General features: G+C 41.8%; 1 protein-coding gene across 2 annotated transcripts in view; it reads right to left on the minus strand.

The window, feature by feature from the left end:
- Nucleotides 1–1,486: 1,486 nt before the first annotated feature.
- The window catches only part of ankrd12 (ankyrin repeat domain 12), a 41,677-nt gene continuing 30,250 nt past the window's right edge, over nucleotides 1,487–12,913 (minus strand). For both annotated transcript variants that reach the window (XM_046876553.1, XM_046876552.1), the window contains 6 exons: nucleotides 11,962–12,109; nucleotides 5,999–10,611; nucleotides 5,805–5,903; nucleotides 5,449–5,592; nucleotides 5,101–5,196; nucleotides 1,487–3,236 (listed from right to left, as the gene is read on the minus strand). In XM_046876553.1, coding sequence (XP_046732509.1) covers nucleotides 3,051–3,236; nucleotides 5,101–5,196; nucleotides 5,449–5,592; nucleotides 5,805–5,903; nucleotides 5,999–10,611; nucleotides 11,962–12,109 — 5,286 coding nt within the window. In that variant the 3' untranslated portion in view covers nucleotides 1,487–3,050. The remainder of the gene's footprint in view (nucleotides 3,237–5,100; nucleotides 5,197–5,448; nucleotides 5,593–5,804; nucleotides 5,904–5,998; nucleotides 10,612–11,961; nucleotides 12,110–12,913) is intronic.

The raw sequence follows: 12,913 nt of genomic DNA on the forward strand, positions 1-12,913 counted from the left end.
GAGAGAGAGCCCCGCCCGAGACAACTGACTGCCACCAGGCTTCTTAAAGACACAGCGACTTTCTCACACACACACACACACACACACACTACAACACAACACAATACAGGACACAACTCTAAAGGATGTCTGATTTTGGTATTTTTTGCCTTTCTTGAACTAAGAAACCCAAACCTGTTCCCTGTGCACATATTGAGGTCCATGAAGACATGCTACAAGTTGGTTGGAGTGAAAGATCTTGAGTGGTCTGCTATAGAGCTCTGACCTCAACCCTACTGAACACCTTTGAGATGAATTGGTATCAGATTTCGCATGTATTTCACACCATGAAACCGAAACCCACTGCTGCTGTGCAATAATAACTAGTGTTCAGCAGCTCACACTTTGCTTCTTCGAGACATTTGTGAAAAGCGCTACAGAAATAAACTTGATATTGAAACTTAAACACTTCATTTTAAGTCTGGTTCCTCTCAAGGTTTCTTCCTCGTAACATCTGAGGAAGTTTTTCCTTGCCACAGTCACCATGGCTGCTCATCAGGGATAAATACATATCATTCACCTCAACTGTTCAATTCTGTAAAGCTGCTTTGAGACGATGTTTTGTAAAAAGCGTTATAGGAATAAACTTGACTCTGGTGCACAACATACTGTATCTCTCTAAACTTTGCAGTATAAAAAAGTAACAACAGTAAAGCAATTTTCCTGTGGGATCAATAATTGATTCTGATGCTCAATTTAATGAAATACTTTCAAAAATTCTTTCAAAAATCAACACTGTCCCAAAGCAGTTTTACAGGATTAAATGAATTAAAAATATAACTTAAAAATTATAAATTAAAAGAAAAGTTTATAAGTTTATTCCTAGTGAACGAGCCAGCGGTGACAGTTGTAAGAAAAGATTCTGGTATTAGAAAGAAACCTAAATCATCCTGATCCAGGTGACACCGAACATTCGTTTATTATAGTTCCATCATTGTTGAAGTTATCAGTCGTTCACTGATGGAGACTGAATGCACTCGAGGAAATATTTACCAAAACGACATGTTCTAAATTGAATCACAATGAGAGGTAATGAGGTAACATTCTAAAAACATTTGGATCGTGGATCGAAATCTGCCTTTTAGCTACAGCCAAACCCACATACCACATATTTTATTACTACATACGCTTCCATTTACTGAATTTACTGATCAGAAAGAGAGAACGTCCAATCTCAAGGTTTTGTGGAAAATCCTGGAAAGAACCTGACACGTTACAATGCCAGTGACACATTAATAAACTGCACATACCTTAAGTGTAACGACTTTTTTCCACTTCAGCCAAGATTATTACTCCTACATAATTATATCAAATCAATAAATAAATAATAACCTTGATGTTCGAATGTTTCAATTTACAGCAAAAAAAATTGGATTGAAGAAGTGCAGTCGTGGAACTCAAGTGTGATCGTGATGTTGTGAAGTGAAGAAAAAAGTAACGACTTTCAGAAAGTTCACAACCAATAAAATTTATTCAGGTATATATTACAATTATGTACATTATCCTGTAACAAGTAATTATTAAAATAGACATATTTTTAGAACCATCGTTCAAAAGGCGTGGTGTAAAAAATAGGTTTTGTTTTGTTGTGATCTCACATTAAAACTGTAAAAGTAAGTTTTCCTTTTTCTAATGAGAAGACACCGATCCCGTTTTCTCTTTATGTGCGCAAGACACAACCAGGACGACACGCAAGGAAGCGAGTGAGTGCTACTAAGAGACGACAAAAGGCGGGGGAAAAAAACAAAACAAAACAAAAAAGCAGGAGCACTTACATAAACCTCACCACAGCACAGCTTCCAGAATAATAATAAACAAAAAAAAAGGAAGAAAAAGAAGCACAAACCTGAAACGCATGCACAGCATAGAAATCACAAGTCAAAAAACACCTGCTGTGATGAATCTAGGAGGAAACATGTAGTAGAAGAAGAAGAAGAAATGTAACAAACAAACAAAACCCAAACAGAATAAAAAAAAACAAAAAACAAACACATGCTTAAAGAGTTAAGCCGACATCAACGACAGAGAGGACGCGCAATAGAAAACCAACTTTGGTCCATTAAACATGTGACAAAAACAAAAAAAACAACAAAACAAAACAAAACAAAACGAAAAAGTTTACAATCAAAATATCTATTAACTTCCTTTCTGTTATTTTTCTCTTTTTACAAGTTAAAAATAATAATTACATGGCTATTTACAAATGCACAATCAGTATGTATAAAATAAGTTAAAAAAGAATGAAGAGAACAGTCTGTACATAATGAACACTCACTTTTGAAACGAGTTGGAACGAGACCTCTGTTCTCTCAGAGCAGAGGGAAAGTGTTTGCTTCTTCAATATTCTCCCTCTCTCACGATCGCTCTCTCATCATGTGAGGAGAGTAGGCATCGCCCTCTGCTGGCTGGATCTCCTCGGTGCAGCTCTGCCTGCATCCCTGCCTGTGGTTCTACTGTTTTGCAACACGGACTTTAAGTGCGTTTCAGTTTGGACCGAATGCCAGCAGCTGTAAGAATCTCTGTTTTGCACTGGATTCTTAGGACAGAAGTGCATCTGGAGCAGGTATTCATACAAGAGCTGATAGAGAGAAAAGTAATTGGACCTTCAGGGACGCAACGCTGAGCCTTGGACCCGGTACAGAAACGTAGCATGCGCGTTTATTCTTTTGGCAGACACTCCTATTCAGAATGACCTAGAAAAAAAAAATACTGCAGACTTTCTAATCCACAGAGATGGAGGACTATTACTCAATTTTTTGTCATTATTGTTGTTGTTTTTTTTCCCCCTCTGGAGTGTCTGATTATGTGGTGCAAGACTGCGCACGACACACACACACACACACACACACACACACACACACACACACACACACACACACACACACACACACACACACACACACACTGCAGCTTGCCCATAACAAGTGCTTTGTGTTTCTCTACTCCTCCCGAGTCCCGGAGAGATGAGCGTGATGTCAGTTGTTTGCGAACCGAGCGCTAATTCGCCGCTGTTATATCGGGGTGAGGTCGAAGTCGTCGTTGACCTCAACAAGGGGGATGTGAAACTCTGGGATTTCAAAGATGCTGGTTGATTTGTAAGTGGCTGGGTCCAGCTCCTGAAGCTTCAGCTGCCACTCCAACCGCTGAACAGCATTAAGAGCTGCTGCCTCGTGCTGCTGCCTCATCAGGAGACATGTCTGTGACAGAGTAATATTAGATGTCAATTCAAATAATATTTATTTTCCAACTATGCAGTCACAGAATATATATATATTTATTAGTGGTGTCCTAGGGCAATCCGTAAAAATCCTTTTTACATGTGGAACAATGCCAGGGGTATAATACAAAGACTAGAGTTGGCGAAGTGACACTGTGGCTGCTCACTCCAGACTGGAAATAAGATTTGTTTTGCGCATACATGAAAATGCTTTCTTTAGCATTTTATGTCCAGCTTCAAGAATTCTCTTAAAAGGAGAAAATCCTGACAATTCCACATATCGAGGGAGTGAATGAATGAGAGGTTTATTAATGTATGCTGGAATAAGTAGACCAGTTAAGTAGATCATATCTTTAGATGATTAAATATTAAATGTAACACACACACACACACACACACACACACACACACACACACACACACACATCTGTATTACCCAAATGTGATCTAAATAATAAAACTATTTACCGTATTTTCCGGACTATAAGCCGCTACTTTTTTCTCACGATTGGAACCCCGTGGCTTAAACAACGAAGCGGTTTCACAAACTTCAACACCAAAAAACTGAGACCCATAACATTAGACGAATGAAATTGGGGAACGGGTTCAGGTGAACCAATGAAACTCTTTATATTAAATCAGATGCGCTCCCACTGAATCGGGCCGCACCACATCATAAATATGGATGCGGTTCCTCTGACGTTTGACCTGCAGCTCACTCACTAACTCCAGTTGCAACAGAAATCATAGAAGCACAGACAGGTTTTCAAAACTCGTGCTTTTTTATTTTTCTTGGCAACAGTGTTACGAGTTAGTCAAAGAAACGTAGAAATGCGCATCAGAAAATAATAAGGACATATTCCTCGGTCTCCACACACGCAGTAATACCGGAAAAATGCGGCAGCAGGCTTTTCCCAAAATACTGCTATGCTCCTAAAGGAAGCGCAACATATTTCACCCGTTACACTGTGTGTAACGTGTCTTTCATTCAAGCCTGTGTAAAGTTAATTAGTTTCAGTGTAGAATACACCCGTCTTATAGACAGGTGCGGCTTATTTATATTCAAAATAAAAATCTTTCAGTGGGTGCGGCTTATTTATGGGTGTGCTTAATAGTCCGGAAATTACGGTAATCTATTTGATTACTCGATTTAATCAATATAATAAAAAAAAGTGCACTGTATTTACACACACACACACACACACACACACACACACACACACACACACACACACACAGACACACAGACACACGCGTATACACACAGGAGTTGGTACCAAAGTTTCGAGACTAATGGTGCTATTCTGACTACGTGCATTACTGCGTCTGCGATTTCATCATTGTTGTTAGAACAAAGAGCAAACTGGGTAAATCTGCCAAAGATGACATACAGGACATACGTCTGACACACAGAGATGCTGCAACGAGTCGTTCAAGGTGTTTCAAGTAGCAGCGGGTTCAAGAGCGGAAAAGAAAGACAACAAGAGATCAGGAAGACTTAACCCTCCAAAATTTTTAAACTGTTCGTTCAACTTGCGCATGATGATCATCGGAGAACAATCCACATGATCTCACTTCTGCCACACTACTTGGCTCTTGCTCTTCCCAAAGATGAAGCTCAAAGGTCAAATGGTTTTGACACCATTGCGGCAATCCAGCGTGAATTGTGCATTCCGGAAGTGGAGGGAACGCTAGAATTGACGCATTGAGACTATTTTAAAGGGGATATTGTGTAAACAGAGATAAATAAAGTACTTTCTTGTAAACAGTGCAAGTCTTGAAACTTTGATACCACTTCATATAAACATCAGCCACAACAAGCACCAAAACATAAAACAGTTTACCTTTAACTTGTCAAATTTGTCATCCACATCCTGAAGCCACGACATGAACTGTCTTGCGTTAAACCGATCTCTCACCGAGGTTTTCCCGTCATCCCCCTGCCATGCAAGCGGACCACAAATATGAGAATAAAACAATCTTTGAATCTAGAAGCCTAAAACTATATATCATTTGTACATTGTTACAACAGTAAATGGCTCGACTGCATTTTCATTTTTACAGTCATGTTTCCAAACTATTCTGTACACTCCCAGTGTAGGACATGTGTAAATGATGCGTTGTAAAACTAAGGACAATAAACCATATAAATAAAACAATAATCAGATACAGACAGACTAACAGTTACTAACCTGGACATCCGCAGGCATGTTGTATACTTCTGCATCCAACAAGACTGTGCAAGCGCTGAAGGGTAGTGTCTGATTGGCTAATGTTCTTGCAGCACGATAATGGACACGCAGGACTTCTTGCTCATTAGACACGATCAATTTCTCCTGTGAAAAAAAGGGCAAAAAAAAACTTGGAAAAAAAAGTTGGCAAGGCCTTGCTCTACAGTGAAAGAAATTCCAAAAAGTCATTAAACGGAGCAAAAAGAACAGGATACTACCACGGCCAACTTAAAGACGGCTTACGAATACGTTTTAGAGCTCTGGAAATTTTTATCTACGTTCCTAATGAAGATGTGCATTTAGAAACGGCCACTTACCCTTTCAATGCTGTGCTGCAAGCGCAGTTTCATGCGCATGACCTCCTGCTGTTTGAACATCTCTTTCAGTGGTTCGAGAAGAGATGGTGGTGGTGTTATCTGATCAAACACAATCGCAAACAAACGCATTCGTTTGGCAGGCATTGAAAAATATTTCAAATGGACATTCAAACAAATAAAACAATGTGACTTACTGTTGGAATGCAGAGTTTACTCAGAGGATTCCCATCAAGCAAGTAAGATCCGTTGAACGTAACGTATTCGTCATAGTATTGTGGTGCTTGAGGAATGACGCTACATAGCACCTTCCTCTTCTCCTCGATCTTTTTGCGGATGTGCAGGAATTCGTAATAAGGATTAGCCCGTTCGGTCTGGTAGGGCTGAATTTCTTCAAGCTTTAGGGAGTCCACGATCGCTGCCAAAGACTGCTGCGTCTTCTCCTTAATCTGCTGGGCTGAAAGGCTGGCTTGGGTTGAAGGAGAAACTCTGGGCATCTTTCGTTTTCTCGGATGAGTGACTTGGACATCGACATCATCGTCCAAAGTTTTCACTTTTGTCCGGGCTCCGGTTAGATCGCCGTCTCTGTCCGCAACTGACAATGGAGAAGAGCTTCCAGATGTCGCCCCGCTGGTTACTTCTGACTGAGAATCAAGTTGAACCCCAGAACAGCCCAAATTCTGATCTCCATCTGACGGAGTACCTGGTTTTCCAGGTTTCTCTTCAGCAGCGAGTTGTTCTGGCATCTCCACATCAACGTCTGCTTTATCTGCTAGAGCCTGGGTTTGAGACGCATCCTCTGCAGCTACAGCTTTCTCTACCTGCGTCTCAAGAGTGTCCGGCTCATCCTCTGATACTTCCATCGGCTCTTCAGATAAATGTTCAGGACTTTGACAGTGAGGGACATTTGAAACGGAAGGCATAGAGCATAAACTATGTTCGTTTTTCTCCAGCTGTGACTCAGTGCCTGCCTTCTCACTGCAAAGATCTGACTTGCAGTCGTCTTGTAAAATATTTTCCGTAGCCTGCTGAGAATCTTTCACCACACTGGATGTACATGGCAGTGTTTTTGTAGCCTCCTCAGAACTAATCCTACAAGTGCTAGTTTGGCTGTTAGTTCTGATCTCATCAGACACATTCTCTGTGCATTGGTCCTCTATGTTCTCAGGGCCCAGTGATAAACTTCTCGCTTTTGGCTCGAGTCTCGGATCAACATCCGTTCTTGCTGGGTGTTCAGTATTGGGCTCGGAGACGGAATCCCATTTCAGGGTAACTGAATGCTTGGGTGTTTTGCTGGCGAGGCTTTGCTCTGACTGCGAGGACACCGCTGATGCAACCTGGCACACAGGTGCATTCAAGGAATTTTTGTTTGATCCCTCGGTCATTTCCATGTCAGGGCTGTCGAGTTGATTTTGTGCACTTTGCTCTTGTAAAGAGTCAGTATTCAGCTTGATGACCTCCACTGTAGTTGGCAACAAATTGCTGGCTTGTGAAAGGCCAGTTTGTTGGCTTGCAAGGTCTTTTATTGAGTTCGAGTGAGATGCACATACTAACTGGCTGCTTGAAGTGCCACTCGCATCCTCAACACTGGCTGAATTTTCCACTTCAGATTGAACGCAAGGGAGATGTGCGGAGTTAAGACTTTCCTGTGCGACTGCTCCATTGGCTTCGGTCAGGTGTATTTTACCAGGCTCCTCAATGCAGCATGCTACGTCTCCAACTTTTTCAGATTCTTCCTTCGGTTTGTCTGGTTCGCATGGACCAGCTTTAGCATCCTCATCCAGAACAGCTCTTAAGTAAGGTGACGCGAGTCTGCTGGACAGCGGTGTTCTGTTGCCAGACGCTATGTCAGGAAGACTGTTGGTATCTTTGTCGTTGACAACCGGTGATCTGGAGGACTGAACTGTCAAGGAAGACTGGAGAAATGGTGGCTGCGAGTCGGATGCTTCCAAATTTAAGTCTGAGTCGTATTCTGTGGGCCTTGGCGTTAACATGCTAGCCTGACAGGAGTCCTCTGAACTGGCGACTGAGATCATGGACACCGATCTCGACATGATTCCAGACCGTTCACTGTCAGGTCTTGGAGATCGACTAAGGCTGTTTTCTATTAATGGACCAGTCTTACCAAAACACGTCAGACTCTTTGCATCTAGTGAAAGCGTCCTTCCACTCGTTGAATCTTTTAAGATCTTCTCACGACTGGAAGCCTCTGGGATTTCGGAGCTCTTGGAGCGCAAAAGTTCTTTGTTTGCGCAGGGTTCGTTGGAAATGGAAATCTTTGCTTTGTCTTTGTTTTTTTGCTTGAAGGGGTCAGCCCCTGGTCGTTGTTTCAGCCTTTCCCTCTCTTTTTGCTTCATCTTTTCCATGTGTTTCTTGTGCCACTGCTCAATTTCCTGATCTTTCAAACTAAGCATTCGTTCGAAGCTGGTCTGCATGAGGTCATCATTAACCAGTCTTTTCTCTTTGGGACGGGTTTCCTTTAGTGCAGGCGACGCTTTGGATTTGGACCTGTCTGACTCGGACTCGACAGGCCTCGCTTTAACCAGTTTGCTATCCCTGTTCTGTTGGGACCTCTCTTTATCCTTGTCCTTTTCCTTGTGCCGATCTCGATCCCGGTCCCGGTGCCTTTCTAAATCTCGGTCCCTCTCCCTTCTGTCCCGATCTTTCTCAGGGGTTTTCATAACCTCTTCTTTAAATTTAGAGATTACTGTTTTATTGCTCTCGGATGTGTACCCTTTTTTCTCTTCCCAAAGTAATTTGAGATTAGAACCTGAAGAAGAGAGGGGGGCTTCTTTTGATTTTTCTTTTTTCTTCTTGTCGTAGTCTTTGTCTTTTTCCCTTTCCTTTTCTTTAATTCGATCGATTTTGTTATGATCGCTGTTCTTGTCAGGAATCTTTCCTTTCTTTTCAGAACTCACTTTATCCTTGTCCCTGTGATCGCTTGAGGAATGCTCTTTCTCTTGCCGTTCTTTCTCACTTCTTCTGTCGAGCTTGTCCTTGCTCTTTTTGGTTTCTTCATGCTTTTTTGTAACAGAAACAAGTTTCAGTTTTTCACTTTCTTTGTGACTTTTCTCCCCGGACAGATTAGATGAGGCTGTTAATCTGTCCCTCTCTTTCCATCGGTCTGTCGAATTGTGAAAGTCCGATTTATCTAACAAGTGTTCCAATTTAGGTTTTTTTTCCTTTTCTGCGTGTCTTTTGTCACATTTTTCGGATTCTCTGTCCTTTACGGGCGGCCGTTTATCGTTTTTCTCTCGGCAGCTCTTCTCTGTAGTCTCCAGCTGATTGTGATCAAACAGGTTTCCAGTAAGAGGCTTCTCTTCCACCTCCTCTTTTATACACAAATTCGAAAGAGAATCCTCAGGCTTCCGTAACAAGTTAAGACTTTCTGACCGCTCGTCGTTTTCAGCACCTTTCCCATCCTTTGATCCTCTTTCATCTTTATATGCCACATCTTTCTTCTCTTTTTTTATGAGCTTGTCTTTCTCTCGCTCGTCTTTCAGTTTTCTCTCCTTAGTGCTGCTGCAGACTGCATGTTTGTCTTTTAATGTTGCCTTTTCTTCTTTAATTGGTGATGTGTCAAGGGATTTTTGAGGAGAACAACTGCCTGGTGTCTCACATTTCCCTTTAATCTCCTCACTCTCATCACTTTTGAAGAAATTCTCTTTCCAAAATTCTCGGTCAAACTCCATGTTCCTATGCCCATCTTTCCGGAGGTCTTTCTGCCGATGCCGATTCCTCTCAGGCTCGTAGTCTTTTCTGTATTTGTCCTTCTCCTTGTGTTTTAGCTTATGTTTCTTGACGACCTTTCCATCTTTTTCAGCCTTCCTGAAGACTCCTTCAGAGCCATCCAAACTGTTGCTTAAACTGGCATCTTTAAAAGGGCTGGAGCTTCTGTCATCTCCGTCCAAGCTGTGTTCCTTATAGTGATGTTTGCTTTTGTCCTTGTGCTTACAACTCTTACTGCTGGAACCTTCCGTGTAGTCAGAATCTGTGTAGTGGTTGTACTTGACACCGTCCATAGGACAGGATCCGTCTCCAATGGAGACAAAAGTCTTAGCATTTTCCTGTTTTAATGGTGTCATCTGCTTATCGGTTTGGCTGTAACTGAGTTTGGGGGATTTCACAGCTGACAAGTGAAAGAGGTGCACGGACGAATCATCCTTTGGGCTGAAGGACATTTTGAAAGAATCTTCTTCCCGAACACTTTTATCAGAGTTGTCAGATGCAGTCGCTGTAGAAAACAGAAGGGACTTGCTGTTTTCTTTTCCGTCCTCTTGAACCTCTTGGTTTTCCTTGTTTTTGCTTTGGCTCTTGTTCTTCTTCTTGTTTGACTTGCCTTTTTCTGCTGGAGTTATGGTTAAGCTTTCTCTTCTTGTTCTGCTCTCTGTTTTGTGAGTGTCGTTGCAGAGCGACCTGGTAGGTGAACACTTTCGTTCTGATGGAGTCTCTATTTCATCGTCTGAACTATCTGAACTGCAGTACAGGACGCGGGATGATTTGGGCTTCTTTAATTTGCAGGGAGTTTGATCGCTCTTGGACTGTTTGGTGGTGTAATGGTTTTGCTCCTTTTGCTCCTTTTCCTCCTTCTCTTTCTGACGCAATTCTCGCCTCAAGATGTGTCGGTCGTTCAGGGCCTTGCTTAGGTCTTCCTCCTCTTCCTCATCCTTGAACTCGTACTCATCCAAACCAGACACTGAAGATGTGGCCTTTGCTGTGGTCGATTTGCCATCAGAGTCCTTCTCCGTGTCAGAGTACTCCATATTCTCGTCTACACTGGAGGGGTTTACTGATGGGGGGTCCTCAGAGTCTGTAAGATAAGACACAAACAATCAATTATTAAGTATTCTTTAAAGATGAAAAGAAATGGATAAAGCTTATAATGTATTAGGCAGTATTTATAACAAGGGTCCTGCAGGGTTTTACAAAGTTAAATTTAAAACTTTTTAAGACCCTTTTAAGACCATTAAGAATGAAATTCTTAATGGTTTTAAAAACACACACACACACACATGCTGTTAGCAACTGGCCTTAACCCGATCTCGAAATTATTATTTTTTTCACGCCAAGTATCTCTAAATTTGCACTTCCCCATAGCTAAAAAATAAAAACCGTTTTGCAGCTGTGGTACAATCCAAGAGAGAATCGCACCAGTAACAGAAAGCTGATTGGCTGTTGCGTGTTGGTCTCAATTTTTTAGACATAATACAGAATTTTATTTGGACTAGCGAAAGAAAGAACTACAACACCAAGGAAACAAACAAACAAAACCATTCTAAAGTGCTGTGAGAACATTTCAATGAAATAGCGGTATTACAATTATTAGAGGCTGTTTAAAATGATCTAAGACCTAGAACAGCGCATTTAAGACTTCTTGAATCCTAAAATGTAGAAACCCTGTTATAAGCGTTTAATAGCAAAACGCAAAGAAATAAAAAGACAATTAAGCAAGGTACATTATATGAATGAAGTATGTGAACACCTAGCCATCACACCCATGCTGAGTGTGAAAAAGAAAAGCTTTAGTGAGATCACTATCCCAGTGGTATTCAACTAGGCTGAGGTCAGAACTCAAGCAGGCCCTTCAGTTAGCAAGTACTTCTTCTTCTTTAGCTGCTCCCGATAGGGGTCGCCACAGCGGATCATCCGTCTGCATACCCCCCTGTCCTTTACATCTACCTGTTTAAAATTAGCCACCTGTGTGTCTTCACTCACCATATTCATAAACCTCCTCTTTGGCCTTCCTCTTTTTTCTCCTCCCTGGTGGCTCCATCCTCAGCATTCTTCCACCGATATACCCCATGTGTCTCCTCTGCACATGTCCAAACCATCTCAATTAAGCATCCCTCACCTTGTCTCAAAAACGTCCTACATGTCTCTAAACCATACAACATCGCAGGTCTCACCTCAGTCCTATAAAAGTCCTATACCCTTCTATCACAAATCACTCCTTCCACTCTTCTACACCCACTCCACCCTGCCTGCACTCTTTTCTTCACTTCTCTAACACACTAAACCATGTCAAACCCTATCTTCATGGTTCAGTATTCATCCTATACATTTATACGCTTCTGAATTTGTGGCAACAGCTCAGGGGAACAACCATATATGGGTGTGACGGTCAGGTAGTGTAGATATGTAGAGGTCAATGCTTCTCTACCTGAAGAGCTGTCATCTGGGTCAGATAATGAGATCTCCCCCTTCAGTAGCTGCTCAACCTCCTGAGAATCAGCAACATCCACTGGCCGCTCACCTCTCTTGTTTGCCTGAAAGGCATTTCCTCCATGCTGCAATAGTAACTTCACAATCTGCAAAAGAGTACCCATATAAGTAACTGGTGAAATATATACATATTTTTATATACAGTATCTCACAAAAGTGAGTGCACCCCTCACATTTCAGCAAACATTTTAGCATCTCTCAAGGGACAATACTATAGAAATGAAACTTGGATGTGTTTGAGTAGTCAGTCTGCAGTTTGTGTAGCAGTATAGATTTACTGTCCTTTGAAAATAACTCAACATACAGCCATTATTGTCAAAATAGCTGGCAACAAAAGTGAGTACACCCTAAGTGATAGAAGCCGTGCGTCTTGTAACCACATGTCCTATTCATCAGGTTCATGTTTTTGTCAGGACCATACAAATTTGTGTATCTTGTATTAGTACAGTTAAGATTTGGTGCTTTAAGTACAATTGTCTCATACTGACCACTGGATGTTCAACATGGCACCTCATGGCAAAGAGCTTTCTGAGGATTTGAGACTTAGAACTGTTCATAGAAGTTGAGTCCTCGTGCTGTGCTTTAGGTGCAGAAGCTGGCTTTCAAAAAACAGACGCATTGCTTTAGAGGTTGCAGAAGTGGAGGGTCCTCTTGTCAGTGCTCAGACCAAACGCCGCACACTGCAACAAGTCGGTTTGTATGGCCGTCGTCCCAGAAGGAAACCTCTTCTGAAAGCTGGAAAACCTGCAAACAATTTGCTGAAGATAACGTTTCCAAGAGCATGAATTACTGAACCATGGTATGATAAGACTAAGATAAACCGGTTTGGCTCAGATGATATCCAGCATGTGTGCAGACGCCCTGGTGAGGAGTATCAAGAAAATTGTGTC

This window comes from Silurus meridionalis, chromosome 20 (assembly GCF_014805685.1).
Source record: "Silurus meridionalis isolate SWU-2019-XX chromosome 20, ASM1480568v1, whole genome shotgun sequence".
Classification (NCBI taxonomy): domain Eukaryota; kingdom Metazoa; phylum Chordata; class Actinopteri; order Siluriformes; family Siluridae; genus Silurus; species Silurus meridionalis.